The 19421-nt window shown below is 40.4% G+C and overlaps 1 protein-coding gene across 4 annotated transcripts in view; it reads left to right on the top strand.

Moving 5' to 3' along the window:
- RHOT1 (ras homolog family member T1) overlaps positions 1-19421 on the top strand; it is a 68649-nt gene that overhangs the window by 37240 nt on the left and 11988 nt on the right. The window contains exons 12-20 of one of the 4 annotated variants that reach the window (XM_041001551.1): positions 2447-2531; positions 2851-2996; positions 3906-4006; positions 5444-5574; positions 6611-6694; positions 10622-10741; positions 13065-13267; positions 14265-14360; positions 15984-16106. In XM_041001551.1, the coding sequence (XP_040857485.1) occupies positions 2447-2531; positions 2851-2996; positions 3906-4006; positions 5444-5574; positions 6611-6694; positions 10622-10741; positions 13065-13267; positions 14265-14360; positions 15984-16106 (1089 nt within the window). The remainder of the gene's footprint in view (positions 1-2446; positions 2532-2850; positions 2997-3905; positions 4007-5443; positions 5575-6610; positions 6695-10621; positions 10742-13064; positions 13268-14264; positions 14361-15983; positions 16107-19421) is intronic. The other 3 variants (XM_041001553.1, XM_041001552.1, XM_041001554.1) reach the window with 3 other exon arrangements.

Here is a 19421-nt window from a genome sequence, read left to right on the forward strand (position 1 = left end):
GGAGACCCAGAAGAGGTTCCTGGCTCCTGGCATCGAGTCAGTGCAACTCCAGCCATTGTAGTCACTTGGGGAGTGAATCATCAGATGGAAGATCTTCCCCTCTGTCTCTTCTCCTCTCCATATATCTAACTTTCCGGAAAAAAATAAATCTTTTTTTAAAAAGTTAAAGGGAGGAAGAATTTTTAAAATATAAATAGTTGGGTTTTTTTTTTCAAAAGAATTTATTTTTGTTTTTATTGGAAAGGCAGATTAGATTTGTGGAGAAGAGCGATAGAGAAGGATCTTCAATCCAACTGGTTCATTCCCCAACTGACAGTGGCTAGAGCTCAGCCGATCTGAAGCTATACGAGCCTCTTCTGGTTCTGCCTTGCAGGTGCAGGATCCCAGGGCTTTGGGCCATCCTCTGCTGCTTTCCCAGGCTAAAAGAATGGAGCTGGATAGAGGTGGAGCAACTGGGACAGGAACTGGTGCCCATGTAGTTTACTGGCATTTGTAGGTGAAAGCTTAGCCAGATGAGCCATTGCACTGGCCCCGCATGTTTTTAGATACAGTGCTGTATTTCAACACATTTACATGATGTGAACTGATCAAATTAGGCAGTCTTTTCATTTCCTTATCTTCATATTTGAAGCCTTTTAGCTCTGCTCTTCCAGTTCTGCATAGAAATACCAAGAGCTCTTTCTCCCAGTTCGTTGTTGTAGACCATATTTGCCCCGTTAGAGCTTGTTCCTTCTGTGTTTTACTTCCCTTGCCCACGCTCCTTCTATTCCTCCTTCTCATGTATTCTTATTTCAGGATACCCCTACAGCTGTCTGACTTGGTTATTTCTTCTCTGGCTGTCATTAAGGAAGCAGAATTCTTTCTGTTCAGATTCCTGTGCAGTTCATCAGGTCTACCTTCAGACTTGGCTTATGTCTAATTTACTAAATCTTTGCTCAAGTTAATTTCCCTGAAAATTGAAAATATCATGTAAATTAATGAATTTGGCCCAAAACCTCTCGTTGTTTTATAGGTTGATGAATTCTCAGCAGGTTGTATTTTGGTTCTTAAGCATAAGAGTTAGGAAACTGGTTGCTATAGCTTTGTGGCTTACAGTAAGCATTTCTGAGTTTCTTTATGCTCTCTATCTTTGATTTTCTGAAAATTAGCTCCCTAGAGCAACCACTTGAGTCTCTCTGGCTTTCTCACTAACCCTCAGCTCCCATTGCTGCTAAATTAGGAGATATTTAAATACACATTTGTCCTTGTCACTTCCCTTCGAGACACAAGGTGAAGCCCAAGCTGCTTAGTGTGGAATGTGAGGTCATTGACGCAGCTCCTGCTCACCCCTGCCTTCACACTATTTATAGTTCACCAGCTGTATGTTTTTTCTTACTTCAGGCTTTCACCCATGCTATTTTAATACCTGCCCCCTTACTGTCCCTGGGTTAATGACAGCCTGTTGTCCTTCAGGTCTGAATTCAATTGCCAGTGTCGCTCCCTCAGCAGTGTTGACGGTTCCCCACCCCAAGTCCCGAGGAGTTCTCTTTGCTGTGGACTCCCTGGCATCTTCAGCTTACTCAGCACTTGCTCATTGTTTGGAGATCTGTTTTTGGCCCAGGACTGACTTGAATGTGGCTCTTTTAAAAGCCTGTCTTGTTTTTATTCCTATGGTACCTATCTCAGTGCAGTTTATTAATAATTGCTGAACTAAATTTAGTGTGGATTAAAAAGATGTAACTAGGCAATATCTCTCCACATCATTTTCAACTTACTATGATGCTAGCATTATTTTTTAAGTTTATTTTTTACTTTTATTATGATTATCATTTTATGATACATTTCCATAGGCCCTGGGATTTTCCTTGTCCTCTCCCAAGTTCTTTCCCTCCCCCCTCATTGAGTTCTCCTATATTATTACTGTGATATAGTTCTTCATCAACAGTCATAAGTCCATTGTTGTAGGCATGGACAGTGGCAGACAGTCCAGCATCTTATTGTCAAGATATATTTAACAGTTTTTTGGGGAGTCCATCTTTGATCTGGAAGTAGAGATGCATACTGCATTGTTTCCTCACATCTGGATGTGATAGTCTCCATTACACATTCCCTTAAATTAAAAGCTACAATACAAAATCAAATAAAGACCGTAATTATGCCTGACAGTGTGTTTATAGGAAGAACACATTCCATTGTAATCTGTGTTATTTATATAAAAAAAAAAAAGTTTATTTCAATCCATCTTTCTGATTTAAGAAAACTTGATGTGGAACTTTGGCCTAAGTGATGTTGGGATTTTCTGAGGAGTGCCAGGACCAAAGCTTGCCTGGGAGTCTCGGTGGCCCCATCAGAGTCATTTTTGTAGATGATGTCATTCCACAAAAATGCTTGTGGCAGTTTTATATTAATTTTTAAAATTTTAATGCAATTAATCATTTATATTACTCTTAAACTTTTTCATTAATAGGCTAAAAATACCTCCTGATTGCACTACTGAATTAAATCATCATGCATATTTGTTTCTACAAAGCATATTTGACAAGCATGATTTGGTAAGCTTTTAATTGCACTTTTCCCTGATAGAATATTTTTTCTGTGAGTGATGTAACCTTGTCAACAATAGAACGTTTATTTCATGTAGCCTAAAATTGCCAAAATGCTATGTTAAACTAACAAAAATATTTCTCCTGCCGTTATTGTTTCCTCATGAGAAGTCTAGTGTCCATTAGCTTCTGTCTCAGGTTTTCTCATGTACTTGTGAAGAATTTTCTTGATAAAATATGATATGTTATCATTTGTCATTTTTAATTGCTTTTTAGCAGCACAGGCTAGATATCTAAATCTTGTATGTTGTTCTTTATGTGCCTTTAGGATAGAGACTGTGCTTTGTCACCTGATGAGCTTAAAGACTTATTTAAAGTTTTCCCTTACATTCCGTGGGGACCAGATGTAAATAACACAGTTTGTACGAATGAGAGAGGCTGGATAACCTACCAGGGATTCCTTTCCCAGTGGACGTGAGTATGGAGCCCGCCTCTTCTCCTCTAGAGTTGCAGCTGATTTCAAGCTACAGTGTGTAACATTCATCACATTGCAAGCTTCACAGATTTTAAAAAATGCTTCAATCACAGCTGCCTCTCAGCAGTTATGTAGCTACTGATATTTCTAAGATGAGCTGTAGATGTTGAAAGGGTTACTTTTTCATAAAATACTTGGGAAATAAGCGTTAAATTCAAACTGAATTTTAGTGCTATTTTGATTGATGAATGGAATTTAGAAACATCATTGTTACACAGTTGGCATTTTTTTTAGAAATACATGGGAGCTGGTATTTTATTTGACACTGGAGACTTGTGCATTTCGTTGTATTGTTTCTAAAGGACTTTTGGTAAGACTTAGCCTACAGCCTAACTATAGCAGTCGTTGACATTGTGTTTGCGTATTACGGTGAGACTAACTTCTTTAAATAAAGTTCTTTTCTGCTTTCAGACATGTAAAAAAGGTTAACTCATTCCAGATGTCTTTTCGTTTGTGTGCTTTGTCAAATCTTTGTAAATTTATATATCATTATGCCCTCAACTTACCAATATTTGCAGGACACTGTGTATTAACCTGGGAGGCAGGTGGTATGAAGTATCCCTGCCTTAGCTGTATCCGTCACTCATCAGTGTGGCCTTGTTCTCTGTGGGCAGGTGGGACAGAGGAACTGCCTCCTCCTCACGCCTGTTCTCACCAGCTTGCTTCCCCCTCCTGTCTCCTCTGCTAGAGAATGCATCCTGTGAAAAGCCATGGTTGGCACATAGGGAGTTAAAGTAACCCGCCAAAAATGATATCGGTTGAGCAAATAAAAAATGAGTTGTTGGAATTTTTATTTTCTATCAGTGTTCATTTGGGAAGCTTTTATAATTTGAATTTCCCATTCCTAGGCTCACGACTTACTTAGATGTACAGCGGTGCCTTGAGTATTTGGGTTATTTGGGCTACTCCATATTGACTGAACAGGAGTCTCAGGCTTCCGCCATTACAGGTGAGAATCTTGATATCATTCATATATATATATATATATTTTTTAAGATTTTATTTTTATTGGAAAGGCAGATATACAGAGAGGAGCAGAGACAGAGAGGAAGATCTTCAATCCGATGGCTCACTCCCCAAGCGGCCGCAACGGCTGGAGCTGAGCCAATCCGGAGCCAGGAGCCAAAAGCCTCTTTCGGGTCTCCTACATGGGCGCAGGGTCCCAAGGCTTTTCCAGGTCATTCTTGACTGCTTTCCCAGGTCACAGGCAGGGAGCTGGATGGGAAATGAAGCTGCCAAGATTATAACCAGCACCGATATGGGAACCTGGTACATTCAAAGCTAGGAGTTTAACTGCTGCGCTGTCACCCCAGGCCCTGACCTTGTAATTTTTCAAAGGCTCTAGTTTCAGATGTAACAAAGTGTAAAAATCTGTTCATCTTCATTCATCCTTCATGTTTATACTTTTTTGTGCAATTTTTAAATTTTTTGGTTGAGTTAACATGCTTGATTTTATTATTTATCAAAATGAATGAAGATTTTGCTATTGGTTTACTTTTACTCCCTAGAGGTTTTACATTTACAAAAATTATAGAGTGCTATGGGCCTTGAAGATTTGCCAGTTTATTTTTTGTTTATTTTCAAGATTTGTTTTATTTATTTAATGTCACAGGTATAGAGACAGGGAGAAACAGAAGCAGATCTTCCATGTGCTGGTTCACTCCCCCGAATGGCCACAGAAGCCAGGGCTGGACCAGGTAGAAGAAAGAAACCAGCTGCTTCTTCCATGTCTCTCAGATGAGTGCAGGGACCCCAGTGCTTCTCTGTCTTCCTCATCTTTGCCAGCATGGAGCTGTAGCAGAAGTGGAGCAGCTGGGACTCAGACTGGCATCCATGTGCGAGGCCAGCATCGCAGGCTTTACCCAGTTTGCCAGCGTGCTGTCCTGATAGGGCACCATGTGTCCTGGCCTGCTTCCCTTGCACACTCACTTTTGAAAGGCTGGTTAGTCCCAGAGCACATATGCTTGATGCATTTATAGACACCATTTCAAGAAAGTCGAGATTTGAGATAAGATCGTTTACTTTCTAATAATGATATGAAAGCAGTTTTACAGAGAATATTAGATATGAAATTGGCTATATTTAATAATATAATTTTCACTCATTCTTTTAGGATATTTTCCTGATGTAAGTATACTAATTCTAAGATAAGTCAACATCATTGGGTTTCGGGAAGTTTCTTTCACCATTAAGTTTCTGAAATGCCTTTTTCCCATTAAGGGATGCCTTCGACCCTGTCTGGAGCATTTTATTTCTCAGCAGTGTGATATTGTTCAGGGTGTATATAAATCAGATGCTTAATAAAGGTAGACATACCTTCTTACAGAAGGTGACATGCAGGCTTGTTGAGTTTAAGTTGTATAAAATGCCTTTTCTTTGTTTTTAGTGACCAGAGATAAAAAGATAGACCTGCAGAAAAAGCAGACTCAAAGAAATGTGTTCAGGTGTAATGTAATTGGTATGAAAAACTGTGGGAAAAGTGGAGTTCTTCAGGCTCTCCTTGGAAGAAACCTAATGGTGAGAATATAAAACTGCTTTTTTTTTTTTTTTTTTAAGATTTATTTATTTTTATTGCAAAGTCGGATTTACAGAGAGGAGGCTGTCTGATGATTCCCTCCCCAAGCGGCCACAATGGCTGGAGCTGAGCCAAAGATTTATTTGAAAGGCAGAGAGACAGAGAGGAGAGAGGATCTCCCATCTGTTGATTCGATCATCTGATGTCCACAGTAGCTCCATTGGGCATAACCTAGGCCAGAAGCTCAGCACCCACAGAAGTCAAAGCACACACATAGTGAAGCCAGCTTTTGTGCTTTCCCTGGTGCATCAGCAGGAAGCTAATTGAAGCAACCAGCCATGCCAAAGCTGGGTGCAGGCATCCTAAGCAGCAGCTTACCCCACCATACCACAGTGCCCGTTACAGTCAGGAGCGGGGTGTAGTTTCCTCATAGCTGTTAGCCTTTTTACATAATTACTTGAGCTCAGTAGCCTAAATGTGTTGAAGTCTAATCTGAAGTGTAACAGTAATCCCATTTAACAGTATTTGTTTTGCCTGGTGTTAGCTCATTTTTTTTTAATAACCAGCATTAGCTAGGGATTAAAGGACTACCATTGTAAAGCCATCTAATATAAATTTTGGTGAAGCAAATTGCAGTTGAAACTTTCTAACTGAATACCAGTAGGCAATTCAGATTACTCTTTTGAGACTGCTGTGGCCCAGATAGATTGGTCTCAATTAGACCAAGTTCCAGGATCAGAATTGCCAGCAGGTGGCCCTAGAATATACTCTTAATGAAAAGGTTGCTGCCCCTGGAGCTGCTGCTTTTCTTTTTCGGGAATAAATAAATGCACTTTTTATTTGAAGTATTTGACTTTAATAAGTAAAAGCTGAAAAGTCAGAATCCCCTTTGTCTTATGAAATATAACCTAGTTCAAGAATGTCCTTTTACCTTTAGCATCCCCACACATGCACACAGAGGTGGGTGTTTATATGTTGATGAAAATGTGTTCTTTCAATTTTTTACCATTAATATTGATCATCTGGTTCTATTTGCAGAAGCAAAAGAAAATTCGTGACGATCATAAATCCTACTATGCGATTAACACTGTTTATGTATATGGACAAGAAAAATATTTATTGGTAAGAAATTCTGTTTTTTTTTTTTTTAAATGGGACATGTTGAAAACATTTTGGCTTTAATGGCTATGGGTAGAATCTGTGATTTATTTTTTAATCTGGTTTATTCTTTGGAGTTTTCATTCTTTTCATTTGTGTAATAACTACAGAGTATAGATATAAGTAAAAACTTTATTTGTACACTTAATTCCGTGTTAGCTAACCCACACTCAAGGTAGCCAAAGAATTGCCTCCCTTTTTAGTCTAAGATTTATTTATTTATTAAAATTTTTGTATGATGTTTAGAGTTGATTAGAGTGGGAAGGGTTGAGGATTAGGGGAAAGTAGGTGAGACCATTTTTTTCCAAATTTCTTTTTCTTCTTCCTGTATCTGGGGGAAGGGGGGAGATATGGGGGGAAGCTGCACCCAGCCTCCCAGCCGGCCCAGTACCTGGGGATGGGAAACATCCACTCGACACCATCCCAGGGTCCCCGATGTAGGGCATGCTCTGAGGACTCTGCTCAAGTGGTTTTGATAGTTCTAAAATACTGTTGATCTTGCCATTCCAATGATGAGGAAATCCTTCCAAGGTCCATTGGCTGACATAGTCCACCTTAGAGACTCCATTCACCCTGGAGTTTGCTGTCAACACTTGAGTGGGATAGTTGACCAATTTGTTCTGGCCTCCTTCCTTTGCTGTGGTGTTAGATGTCGTCTGCCAGCCCCAGTGGACTGCCGTATCCTCCATGTGCATTTGGGCATGCTGTCCACTACTCCGTCTAAACCACTGAGGAGGCCCAATTCTGACATATGCACTCCACAGTCAGACCACAGATCCTGCGATTATCCCCATGGTTGGAGTTCTGAGTCCAGTGGTTCACTTGAGGAAATCCCCGAAAGAACCTCGTCTGAAGTGATCCCAGACCTGACTCAAGTGTGTGTTTTGCAGTATAGGATCCAGCTCTGTTCATTACCCTCATCAGCTTATATACACACTGATAGTTGCAATTGATGGGTCAGATTTATCTCCAGCTCCATCTCTTATGTAAACCAACGGGTGCTGTGGCCCAGCTCAGTCCTACTCAACACACACTCAACTCTCACATACACCAGTGGGAACTGTAGCCTAGTCAGAGTGGTCCCCAATAACCTCCACTATGCCTGCCCCCAGGCCTGGTTCCTATGCTTGCCAATATGTGCAGCAGACTGGTCCAGTGTGCCCCACATCCCATTCAGCTCTCGTACACATCAATGAGCATTGAAGCCTATCCCAACCCAAGTGACCCTACTATCCAGCCAATACTGAGTGCTGGAAGGTGCCACCACCTATGTAGCCAGCCCACCCCTCCTTCCCCCACCAACCCTGGTTCTCATGCTAACCAGTGGGAGTTGCAGCCCATCAGTTTCCCTACTCGACCCACTGTCAGTCCCAAGTCTTGCACTCTGCAGGTGGTTCTGCAGTCTGGCTTGATAGGATTTGCCCCCAATACCAGCACTTGCCAGCTGATGCTGTGGCAAAGCCCAACCAACCTGCTCTTACTCTGGCTTATGCATGCACAAGTATGTACAGTCAGTTAGCCCAGCCTGGCTCTCCCCCTAAACCAGTTCACATGCTGGCTAAAAGGTGTTATAGCCCTACCCAGCCTGGTCTACCCCTAGTCCCAGTTCTCATGTTCATCAGTGGGAGCAGTTGCCCAGCAGGAGAGCCTCAACCACAGACCACCTACTGGGCTTGCACCCGTCCCTTGTCTTTGATGTGCTGGTGGGTTGTGCGGCCCAGTCTGGCATGGCCCATCTCACCTCAGCATTTGCAGTGGGTGCTGTAGGCTGGTCTGACCTGTCTTGTACCCTGGCCTGATTCTCAGATCTGCCAGTGAGTGTTATGAACTGGCCCAGCCTGGCAATATATATATATATATATATTTTTTTTTTTTTTGCTGTTTTAAAGATTTCATTTTTTTAAATTATTTTTTTAATAATATTACTTAGTTGATTAGGGTACAAAGGATTAAGGACTACAGGGTGAAAGTGGGTAATACCATTGTTTCCACACTAATATTATCATTTTTTTCCTGTGTCTGGGGTCAGGGGAGAAACCAAGGGAAAAGTCCCGCCCAGCCTCCCACCCATCCCAGATCCCCTATGTGAGGCGCACTCCGAGGGGCCTGCTCAGGCAGTTTTGATAGTTCAACAGGTCTGGATTGCTGCCAGTCTCGCCATTCCAATCACAATGAAACCTATTCCGAGTTCACTGGTTGACATAGTCTTTTCATGGTTGGGGTTCTGAGATCAGCAGTTCAGTTGAAGGGATCTCCAAAGAAACTTCATCTGAGATGTTCCCAGATCTGATTGTTGCGTGAGTTTGCTAGTACAGGGTCCAACACCATCCATTGCGTCAATCAGCTTACACACAGGCTGGTCGTTGCTATTGCTGAGTCAGTTCTGTTTCCAGTCCTGTCTTTCTCGTGAACCAACAGGTGTTGTAGTCCAGCTCGATCCTACCCACTTCATACTCGGTGCTCACGCAAACCAGTAGGAGCTGAAGACTAGTTGGGGCGACTCCCCATAATCCCCACCAAGCCTGCCCCCTACCCTGGTTCCCATGTTTGCCAGGATGCACCGCAGGCTTGTCCAGTCTGTCCCACATTCCATTTAGCTCTCGTACATGTCAATGAGCATTGAAGCCTAGTTCAACCTAATGAACCTACTATTCAGCCCGCACACTTATTGGCAGGTGCCTTTCTGTCTAGCCCTGCCTGCCCCTGTCCTGGTTTTCTTGCTGTCCAGTCAGCCTGGCAATATTTAATAGTCAGTTCTTTCCTGAGAAGTCCACTTGTTCTGTCAAGCATACTGTCTTCATTAAACTCTGCTGATATGCTTACTGCTTTAAAAAAAAAAAAAAAAAGGAGAACATATAATGAATATTGAACAGGGTAGATAGTGAAGCAGAACAAGATGAATTTATTGTCATTTCTCTTTATTTTCATTTTATTAGAAAAGTGGAGGCAAGGCTGATGCCATGGTGTTATAATAGGCTGACCCTCTGCTTGTGGCATCAGCAGGTGTCAGTTTGTGTCCTGGCTGTTCCACTTGCAATCCAGCTCCCTGTTCATGTCCTGGGATAAGCACTGGAAGATGGCCCAAGTCCTTGGGACCCCTCCACCCACAGGGAAGACCCAGAAGAAGCTCCTAGCTCTTAGTTTTGTGCTTTGCATTGGCTCAGCTCTGACCATTATGGCTGATTTTCTGTCTCTCCTCCCTGAAAAACAAAAGAAAGGAGAAAAAGAGATATAGAGATCTTCCATCCACTGATTCACTCCCCACATGCCCAAAATAGCCAAAACTGGGGCAAGCCAACGCCAAACACTCAGAATTCAATCTGCATCTTCTACTTTGGTGATGGAGCCCTGATTCCTGCACCCACCATCTGCTCCCCACCAGGGTGTGCGTCAGGAGGAAGCTGCATCAGCTGGGATTTGAACCAGACTCTGATATTCCAAAGGACCCTGCCAACCATCAACTTAACCGCTGAGACAAACACCTGCCCCACTGTGTGCTTTTGATTAGTGGGGAGTGAAGGTAGCGTGGTAGGAAGAAATCAGACTTGACATCTGCTTTAAAATGTTAGTCTGATGGCCTCAGATGTGCTATCTGTCCTGCACCTTTCTCGCCTGTAGACAGTGCATGCAGAGGACCTTCCCCGCCCACGTGAGTCACTCAGTGCATTCTGTAGAAGTTTTTTTTTTAATTTGTTTGAATGACAGATTGCAGAGTGAGGTTAGGAGGGGCACTAGAACGGAGATGGACAAGGACTTCAATCTTCTGGATCACTTTCAAAATCCCTACAACAGCTGGAATGGCGAAAGGCCACAGTCAGGAGCCAGGAAACGCAGTGACGACCCAGCAGCATCGCAGCACTTACATTTCCCTTCGTCTTTGTCTTTTTACAGCTGCATGATATCTCAGAATCGGAGTTTTTAACCGAGGCCGAAATCATTTGTGATGTTGTGTGCCTGGTGTATGATGTCAGTAATCCCAAATCCTTTGAATACTGTGCCAGGATTTTTAAGGTTTGTTCTTCTTACTAACTAATATGGTTTTATGTGGAGTTTTGATTCAATTGTAGTGTTATATTTCCTAACTAGAAATCTTTGAAAGAATCACTCTTGGAATTTTTTTAAGGTTCTAATTTCGTTCTTAAGTGATTTGTTTTTTTTCAATTTCTTATACATGGTTCTTACATCTCTGGTTAAGAAGTTCTGTGTTGGTAGATCTTCTTGGCAATTAGAAATGTATATGGATTATATGTATTGACAGTTACATCAAGAGTAACAGCTCAGGCAAGGAGGTGAATCAGTTTCTCAGTCCCTTGGAGATTAACGAAAAGATTCAATAGAAAAAGATGGATATGCAGAGATACTTATTCCAGCATTGTTTTTAATATCAAAAAAGTAGAGATAGTCTAGATGTCTAGAAATAGGATATCAAATTTTATAGTGGAATTAAAATATTTATATATTTATTTGAAAGCATGACAGGGTGAAATGGAAGGGGCCAGAGAGAGAGCTCACATTTGTTGGTTGACTGTCCGCATCGCTGCAGTAGCGAGGTCCGGGTCAAAACCAGAAGCCGAGAACTCCATCCTCGTCTCCTGCATTGGTGGCAGGGATCCAATTTCTCTTTCTTTGTTTTGTCAAGTACATCAGTAGGGGACTGAATTGGAAGCAGAGCAACTGAGAATTGAACCAGTATTCTAATATGGGGTGCTGGTGTCAAAAGTGGCAGCTTAGTTGCTATACCACAACACCTACCCTACCATTATTCTTTCTTTTTTTTTTTTCCTAAATTTATTATAAAGGCAGAGTTAGAGCAAGGGAAAAACAGATCTTTCATCTGCTGGTTCACTTTTTAAAAGGCCACAACCGCCAGAGGTTGGCTGGTCCAAAGCTAGGAGCCAGGAACTTCTTCCGGGTCTCCCATGTTGGTATGAAACCATCCTCTGCTGCTTTCCTGCGTGCATTAGCTGGGAGCCATTTGGGAGGTGGAACAGCTTATAGCTTCCCCCCTCCCTGCCATAGCACAACTCCATAGGCTTGGGGGATCCCTCCCTTCATTTGTAGCAGTAGTACAGTCCTTCAGGAACAGTCACAAGTCCATCATTCTGCTATTTAAATGTAAGGATGGACCGTGACATGACATTGTAGGTATAGGCAGTGGTGGAAAGTCCAGGATCCCATTGTCAAGATATATTTAAGTTTCAGACCACATTTCCAAGGATGCCCTGTGGTGCATCCAGCTACGTTGCTCTCTTAGGCGGAGGGAAGATGTAGGCAAGCTTGGGAAAAACGGAGTGAAGGGAGTGGGAGTCGGAGCAGAGGGTCTGAAGTTCACGGCGGCCTGAAGGGGAGGGGCAGTGGAGAAGCGTTCGGTAAAGAAGGTACAGAATCCTTCAGATCAAAGCTCATCAGTAAATTCAGGATGTGCAACAGATAAATGCAGTTGAAATGTGGAAAAGTGAGAGTTATCCTAACCAACTGGCACCTGCTGTCCCCTTCCTACCGGGATGCCTATTGGCGGCTCCATAGGAAAATTCCTCTTTTTATGAATGATTTAAAATGCTGCCTCTGTAATATGCTACATTAAAATAACTTTATCTATTCCAAAAAAGGAAAAAAAAAGATGTATCTAAGTTTCATTGGGAGTCCTTCTTTTATGCAGCTGGAGCTCTTAACAGGCACCCATATGGGATGGCAGCACTACAGTGCCATGGTGCCAGCCCCCAGTATTACACCCTTAAATGATTGTGTTGCCCCTGACTGCAGCAGTATAACAACATTTGTACATGCGTGTGTTCAAAGACAACAGGCCAAATAAAAATGAAAATAATCTTCTTTAGGCCCAATAATTCAAGTGAATTTCTGTTTGTTTTGAAATTTTTTGTGTGTGTCTTTTTGGTTAAGAAACTGTGTTAAATGTAAAGGATCTGTATGGATCTGTTTTTACCGACTTGAATATAGTGGTCCTGGTCTCACTGTAAGAGACACCTAAACCACTGCCAGTCTTTGCCTCGTGGTTTCTTTTCTGTCTTTGGAGTTGCAGTTGCCTAAGCAAGTAGAACGAAGAGCTCCATGACTCCAGTCATAAAGGAATGTCAAAGAGAGAGACATCAATTCTCCCTGTTTAATATGTGCATGTACCTGCATTGAAATGTGCTGTATCTTGAAGATATGTATAATTGCTAATCCAAAATTCTCATGTTTCTACTAAATAAATAGAAGATATTTGAAAACTAGAAAAAAAAAAACATTGCTTTGGTTATTCGGGGAAGTTTTAGCTGTCATTTGAAATTTTTGAACTTCTTACTGGATTTTGATTTTATTTTTTATTCCATAGCAACACTTTATGGACAGCAGAATACCTTGCTTAATTGTAGCCGCAAAGTCAGACCTTCATGAAGTTAAACAAGAATATAGCATTTCACCTGCTGATTTCTGCAGGAAACACAAAATGCCTCCACCACAAGCCTTCACTTGCAACACTGCTGATGCACCCAATAAGGATATCTTTGTTAAATTGACAACAATGGCCATGTACCCGTAAGTACTTGCTCTGTTTTCATTTTCATGTTGCATGATGCATAACATTGCATGCCCATTATTAGCCACCAGGGGCAGAGGGAGCTGGCTCTTTGTCAAAAAGAAGTTGTTCAGCAACAGAAAGAGTTTGTAATGAGAAGATAACAAATTGGTATAAATTTAAGTTTGGTTTGGTTGTCCTAGTAAAAAGATGTGAACAGTTCTCCTGACAGTATTTGTATGCTTTGAGCAGGCTGTTACTATCTTAATAGGGGAGTAGAAAAGCAAAGCAGAGCCCTCCATGCAACATAAGCAAACAGGACTGCATTGGGCTGCAGTGAGCCGGAGTTGGCATCTGTGCATTTATGCTAATGAGATATTTATGAAGAAAAAGTTTATATTTTTCTATTAATTATGAAAGTCTAAAATCTTGCATCTTTTTTTACATGCTGTAAAAATAGTAGTTGTGATTGGAATTGCCACTGTAAATATTTTGCATTAAATGTTGTGAGCCACAAATTTCATGTACATTTATTATATATGTATACATACATATGCACAAGCACCTAACTGGTCATCTGCAAAGTTTACTAACTGCCCTCAAATTGCATGGTTCTTAACGGCATTCTTTTCAAGTAGTGTGTTTGTATAAACTCTTGTTTTGTAACAAAATAGATTTTCAGGCAGTGCGTTTCTTAGAATTTTATAGCTAATTTAGTTTTATGTTAGTCTCTAAATTACTGTTTTTTTATAAAAACTATAGTTGAAGATACTTGTAGAGTAATAAACATGGCTATAAACCGAGACTGAGTTTTTTAAGAAAGTTGTTAATTTGTAAAGATCTCTACAATCAGAGTTAACTTTACTGCTGTCCGTTAAGTAATACTTTTTAAAAATGGAGCAAACCCTTGAATTTCTATTTGTGTTGGAAGACAGAACAATCCTATAACTATAAGATAAGCAAAACCTTCTTTATGTTTTATCTTTGCTTTAAAACTCTCATGTGTGTTATCTGCAGAGAGGAGCATTACAGAGGCAAACTCTCCCAAGACATGGGCAACACTGATAGAATAGAGAATTTGAGAAAAGTCTGGGTCTTTCTAAAAACTGCTTTGTAAGTTACTTTTTCTTTATGACTTCTGTGGGATTTTGTTGATATTTTCTCATAGACTGGCCAAAGCTCCTTTCTTGCCATAATTAGTATTTAGTAATAATATAGAAACGCACTGCTTGGTCAAGCTTACTGCATAACTGCGTATTATGGTGTCTTCTTTTCTGTGCAAATGTATCTTTTTAGTTGTGTCAATAATTCCAACTGTGACTTTAGACCTGCCTCTTCAAAATGCTTCACTGTGCTTCCTCTGTGTGTGTGTATATATGATAAATGTACGTACATGGACACTTGTTTATATGGCAAATCCCAGGTTCCTTCTCATGAAGCATCTCCCTGTTGCTAAGCATACTTTGCATCTCTCCTTTTTGGTGGGTGGAGCCTTGTGTGCGTTGAAGAGTCAGACTGAATTTATAAAATAACAGATGGATTCTAGTATGACAGCTGACAGTGATGTAGTTCGCGGTGATAATGTTCATTATCACTAGTGAAGTTTTAAAACAGAATGTCTTGAACATTAATTCTCCAAATTAATTCTTGTTTTTCTTCACATTGGGAATTAGGCATTATTGGGATGCTGCTTATCTCCACAACCATGCCACCGTGTGCTGTGGTCTCATCAGATCTCACAAGCTAAGCCAAGTCAGCTTGGGCCAGTCCTTTGACTGAGAAGCCACTAAAAATATTCAGGTGTTTCAGGAAGCGATGGCATTGATTCATCAGATGGCGCTCTTCTGAGTGTGTTCTGCGCCAGTACCTCTTCATGTGTTGAGTGATGGCTCTGTATGTCTGAGTGGCTCTGACCACTCACTAGTCATTGGGGACTACCGACTTTGGCAGTTAGGGCCAAGGTGAAATGGGTTGCCTCATGTCCTGCACCAACCAGTGCAACTCCACTCAACCAGAAAGGAGTCAGAAAGCCTCCCTAAATTTTCATATCTAATTTCAATTGGATTCACTGTTGGTTTTTCATCCTTACCAAGAGTTTCGTATTATGACTTAGCTGCTTTGTTTGGGTGGAAGATGAAATTAACCCTGTATTTTGTTTGAGTGGAAATTTATGAAGCACTTTGATTTCTGATGGAAGTCAGGGTGCTTGATGAATTAAAGACGATGTTGTTCATATCTTCTCAGGGTTGAATATACTCGTCTTTTGATTCTCGTGTATTTGTTATTCTCCTTCCTGGTTTTTCAGGCATGTGTGTATGCTGAGGGAGGAGGAGGGCTTGGTAATTTAAATGCTAGCAAACCTGGTCCTTTTGGTGGGTGCTGTGGCTTATTCAACTTTTTGTTTTATTAATTCAGATGAGGGTGTCATCTATTGCTGTGCATATTTATTCCACTAAAATGGGCGTACAAATAATTCCATTTCCCCCTCCAAAAATGGCAAAAGTGTTAGTTAATTTTTCCAGATTTTCTATAGGGAGGGAGGGAGGAAGCTGTTACCATTTATTGCATTTTTGGTAAATGTGGAATTCTGCACAACTTTAGCATGCCCCACACTGTCCTTTTCCTTTCTACAAAGAGTGTTGCTTATGCCTAAATTTTTTTGAAGTTGGCACATCCCGACTTGTGCCGTATTTGTAAGTAAGAACTCAACTCCTGTCCTTCTGTGTGTTTTCGCAGCCATGCCCGGTTACGCTGTATGTGCACCTGCAACAGGTGTACATTTTGCATCTGTCAGAACTTCCTCAACTCAGACTTGCTGCAATCTGTAAAGAACAAAATCTTCACTGCAGTTCTTAACAGGTTCTCAACTTTATTTACTGGGTACCAGGCATTCTGTTAAAATACAAAAGAAAAAAATGAGTAACTACTTACCACACAGATTATCACTAGAAAGACCACAAGCCAGGTGAAGCCCAGCTAACTTCCACTAAAATCCTCACTGTGCTGACAATGTTTAGTTCTGGAAGCATCCTTAGTAATGTTTTTAAATTAATAGATACATTTAAGAGGCCTATAAAATAAGATTTTTAGGTGATTATCTTCATAAAAGAAGTAAAAGTATCTTTTGCATTATAAGGCAGTATGTATAGAGATATCAGAATCATTTGGCTGTGAGTTACAGAGCTAGATTAGGTCTTTTGTAGTAAGGAAAAGACATGGTGATCCCAAATAAAAAATACATTATTACTGTACTCAACTTACATGCAAATGATGCATCTAATTAAAGCCATACTAATGTGAACAACTTTTGGGTTTTAGAAAATTCTCTATTTTTGAAACTGTTTATGGTAACAGTCTTGCTTTTAAGTACCTGGAGTGTTTATTTGAAAGAACATGGATCACGATTTGGGAAAATGAGGATCATAACCAACTGGAAGGATTCAAAGAAGCTTGGAAAAAATACCTGTAGCATTCATATTTGAAGTCTTGATAACCGAGCCAAAAGATGAAGTAATAGGTTTTTTCCTTTTTTTTTTTTTTTAGGAAAAAAAAAATCTATAATTCCCTCAAAGTAATGAACTTGGAAGGGTTCATTCTTATTTTGATCATGCTACATTTTGTTCAAATTCCTTTTACATTTTTTGAGCCTTTAAGAATTTATGTAGTATTAATTTGTATCTGATCATAGATTTGTATTTGTCTAAGAATGGAGTAGGTTTTTGAAGCCCTGTAGATATCGTGCTTGCTAAAGATGGGTGATGAAGCTTCACAGTGGATTTTAGTTAGAAACGGGTGTATTATTTGGCTCACTATTAGACTTGCTAAAGGCTAAATTCCAGCTGCATTGAATGATCATGGTTTGCGTCCTTGAGCAGTATAGTAGTTGTGTCATGAGACTGTTCCTTATGGGAACTAGACACTGATTGTGCAAGCATTCTAAGAGCTCAATGAATAAGAACGTGGCTCCCTTGGATGACTGCTTTGGAGGGTCCACACACTCAAAAGGAGACAAAGTTCCACATCTGTGCTTTGAGTGGCATCTTGTCAAGTAGGAGCCCAAAGGAGAATTAACTGAGAAAACACAAGGCTAGTTCAAACCAAACAACAGCCAGGCGCTGCAGTGTCAGGAGTCAGAGTGTGGGGAGATTCTAGAATTCATCTGACCTATCCTCCTGTTAGCATGCCTTCCTGAGCAAGTGCTGTTTATCTGCTGATGGCTTTCTTCATGAAGAGAGGGTTTTTTTTAACTACAATGTTTCGCTATAACTTTCTCTTCTTTAGTTTTAGTTCTGCCCTTTAGAACAACATACGACCATTCTACTCCCTCTTCAACATAGCAATTCTTCAGACATTTGAAGATGACCATCATGTCTTCCTTAATTTTCTCTTCTCCAGGTAGAACATCCCCATTTCTTTCAGCTTTTCTTAAAGTAGTTGGCCTACTGACCCATGATTCCCAATTAGCCTCATCTGAAAGCCCTTTTAGCTTCCAAGGGACCTCTTTAAAGGTACCGCTGAGGTGGGGTTACAGTACCCCAGAAGTGGCCTGACTAATCCAGATTGGTGGGCCATCATTCCACAGTTAAGACAGCACCACCTGTCTAGTGCATGAATTAACTTGTTAACAGCTCTGTCCCACTGTTCACATACAGTATCTTGGGGTTAATGGAAATCCGCTTTTTTTTTTTTAATATGAAGAGCTACAAAGGGAGATGTCCTCTCCTCCTCCATCGTATGTGACTATTTAGTTGACTCTTTGAATCTAAATTCAGATACATAACTATCTCTATTAAATGTTACATTCTTCTTTTTGATTCATTTGTTCTAGCTCAGTCATTTCAAACATTATTTCTGTCACTTGTTCCATTATATATCCCTCTCAGTGTTGTGTTATTTGCAAAATTTTGTGGGTATGTCTTATCTTTCAAATTACTAATAAAGCCAGAGGTTGAAGAGAGAGCTAAAGCAAGGAAGTCCCATAATACTTCCCTAAGGAACTGTTTTTCTCTGATGACAGGTTCAACACTCTTGGGCAAGAATTTTTTTTTTCCTATTCTATTTTTAATTTTATGGTACAATTCCATAGGCTCTGGGATTTCCCATGCACTCTCCTCAAATTCCGACCCCACAAATGATGTCCCCATATTATTACAATAGTATAGTCCATCATAAGCAGTCATAAGTCCATCATTATGTTATATAAGTTTGTCCTGACATTGCTGGCACATTCAATGGCAGACAGATTGGACAAGAATTTTTTAAGTATTATTTTCTCGTTTTATAGAGAGTGCATGAAGGGTTTTCTAATATCAGCATGTAAATTTGACCACATTCTTTTGATCTGCCACTGTAATTTTATCTAAATAGAAAGTGATATCTGATTTGGTCTTACACTTTTTTGGCTCTCAGTAATTGCTGATCACCAATCAACTGTTTTATTATCTCTTATCAAAGCTTTTGATTGCCCATAATATCAGATTCATTCATGGTATGCGTCTTTGGCAACGGTTTTATTTCTAGGTTGGTTTCCTCAGCTCTCAAGTAAAATAGGTTTGATATGCATTAAATTGTTGCTGTTGCCCATAGTAAATGACTCTTATGGCATCCTTAAAGAAGAATCAGTATATTTTTGTGGTATCTGTATATTAATTCGAAGAAATTTGGTAGTAATCTCAGCAAATATCACTGACACCTGGTAGTCAAGAGTAAGAAGAATGGAAAAAATGGATGGGGGAACTAGTGTACCTTTCAAAGAACGTCTTTATTGCTGCTAATATTTCGTATGATAGAAAGTGGAATTTCAGAAATTCTATATTGGTGTTTCATTATTACGATGTGGGTAAGGAAGGAAGGTAAGTGAGGGCCAGAAAGCTCAGTGTCTAGAATGCAGGTAGATGCTGTAAGTGAATGAAGGTAGCTGAGAGTAGGAAGCCAAGCCTGGGAGGAGCCGTTACAGGCCCTGAGAGCAGAGGCAGCCAGTGCACCATCTTTCAGCTCTTACTGTGCACAGCAGGGGTTACCAGGCTTTTGACACTGTTATAGAGTGGAAAATTAAGAATTTTATGTCAAATTTCCTGATACTTAGATAACAGCAGTTATAAAAATTTAGAACTGATCAGTAGGTCTAAAAATCAAAGATGTTTACTGGACATTAGTTTATAGCCTCATTCTAGG

Source organism: Ochotona curzoniae, unplaced genomic scaffold, assembly GCF_017591425.1.
Source record: "Ochotona curzoniae isolate NIBS_2020 unplaced genomic scaffold, NIBS_Ocur_1.0 scaffold_2453, whole genome shotgun sequence".
NCBI lineage: Eukaryota > Metazoa > Chordata > Mammalia > Lagomorpha > Ochotonidae > Ochotona > Ochotona curzoniae.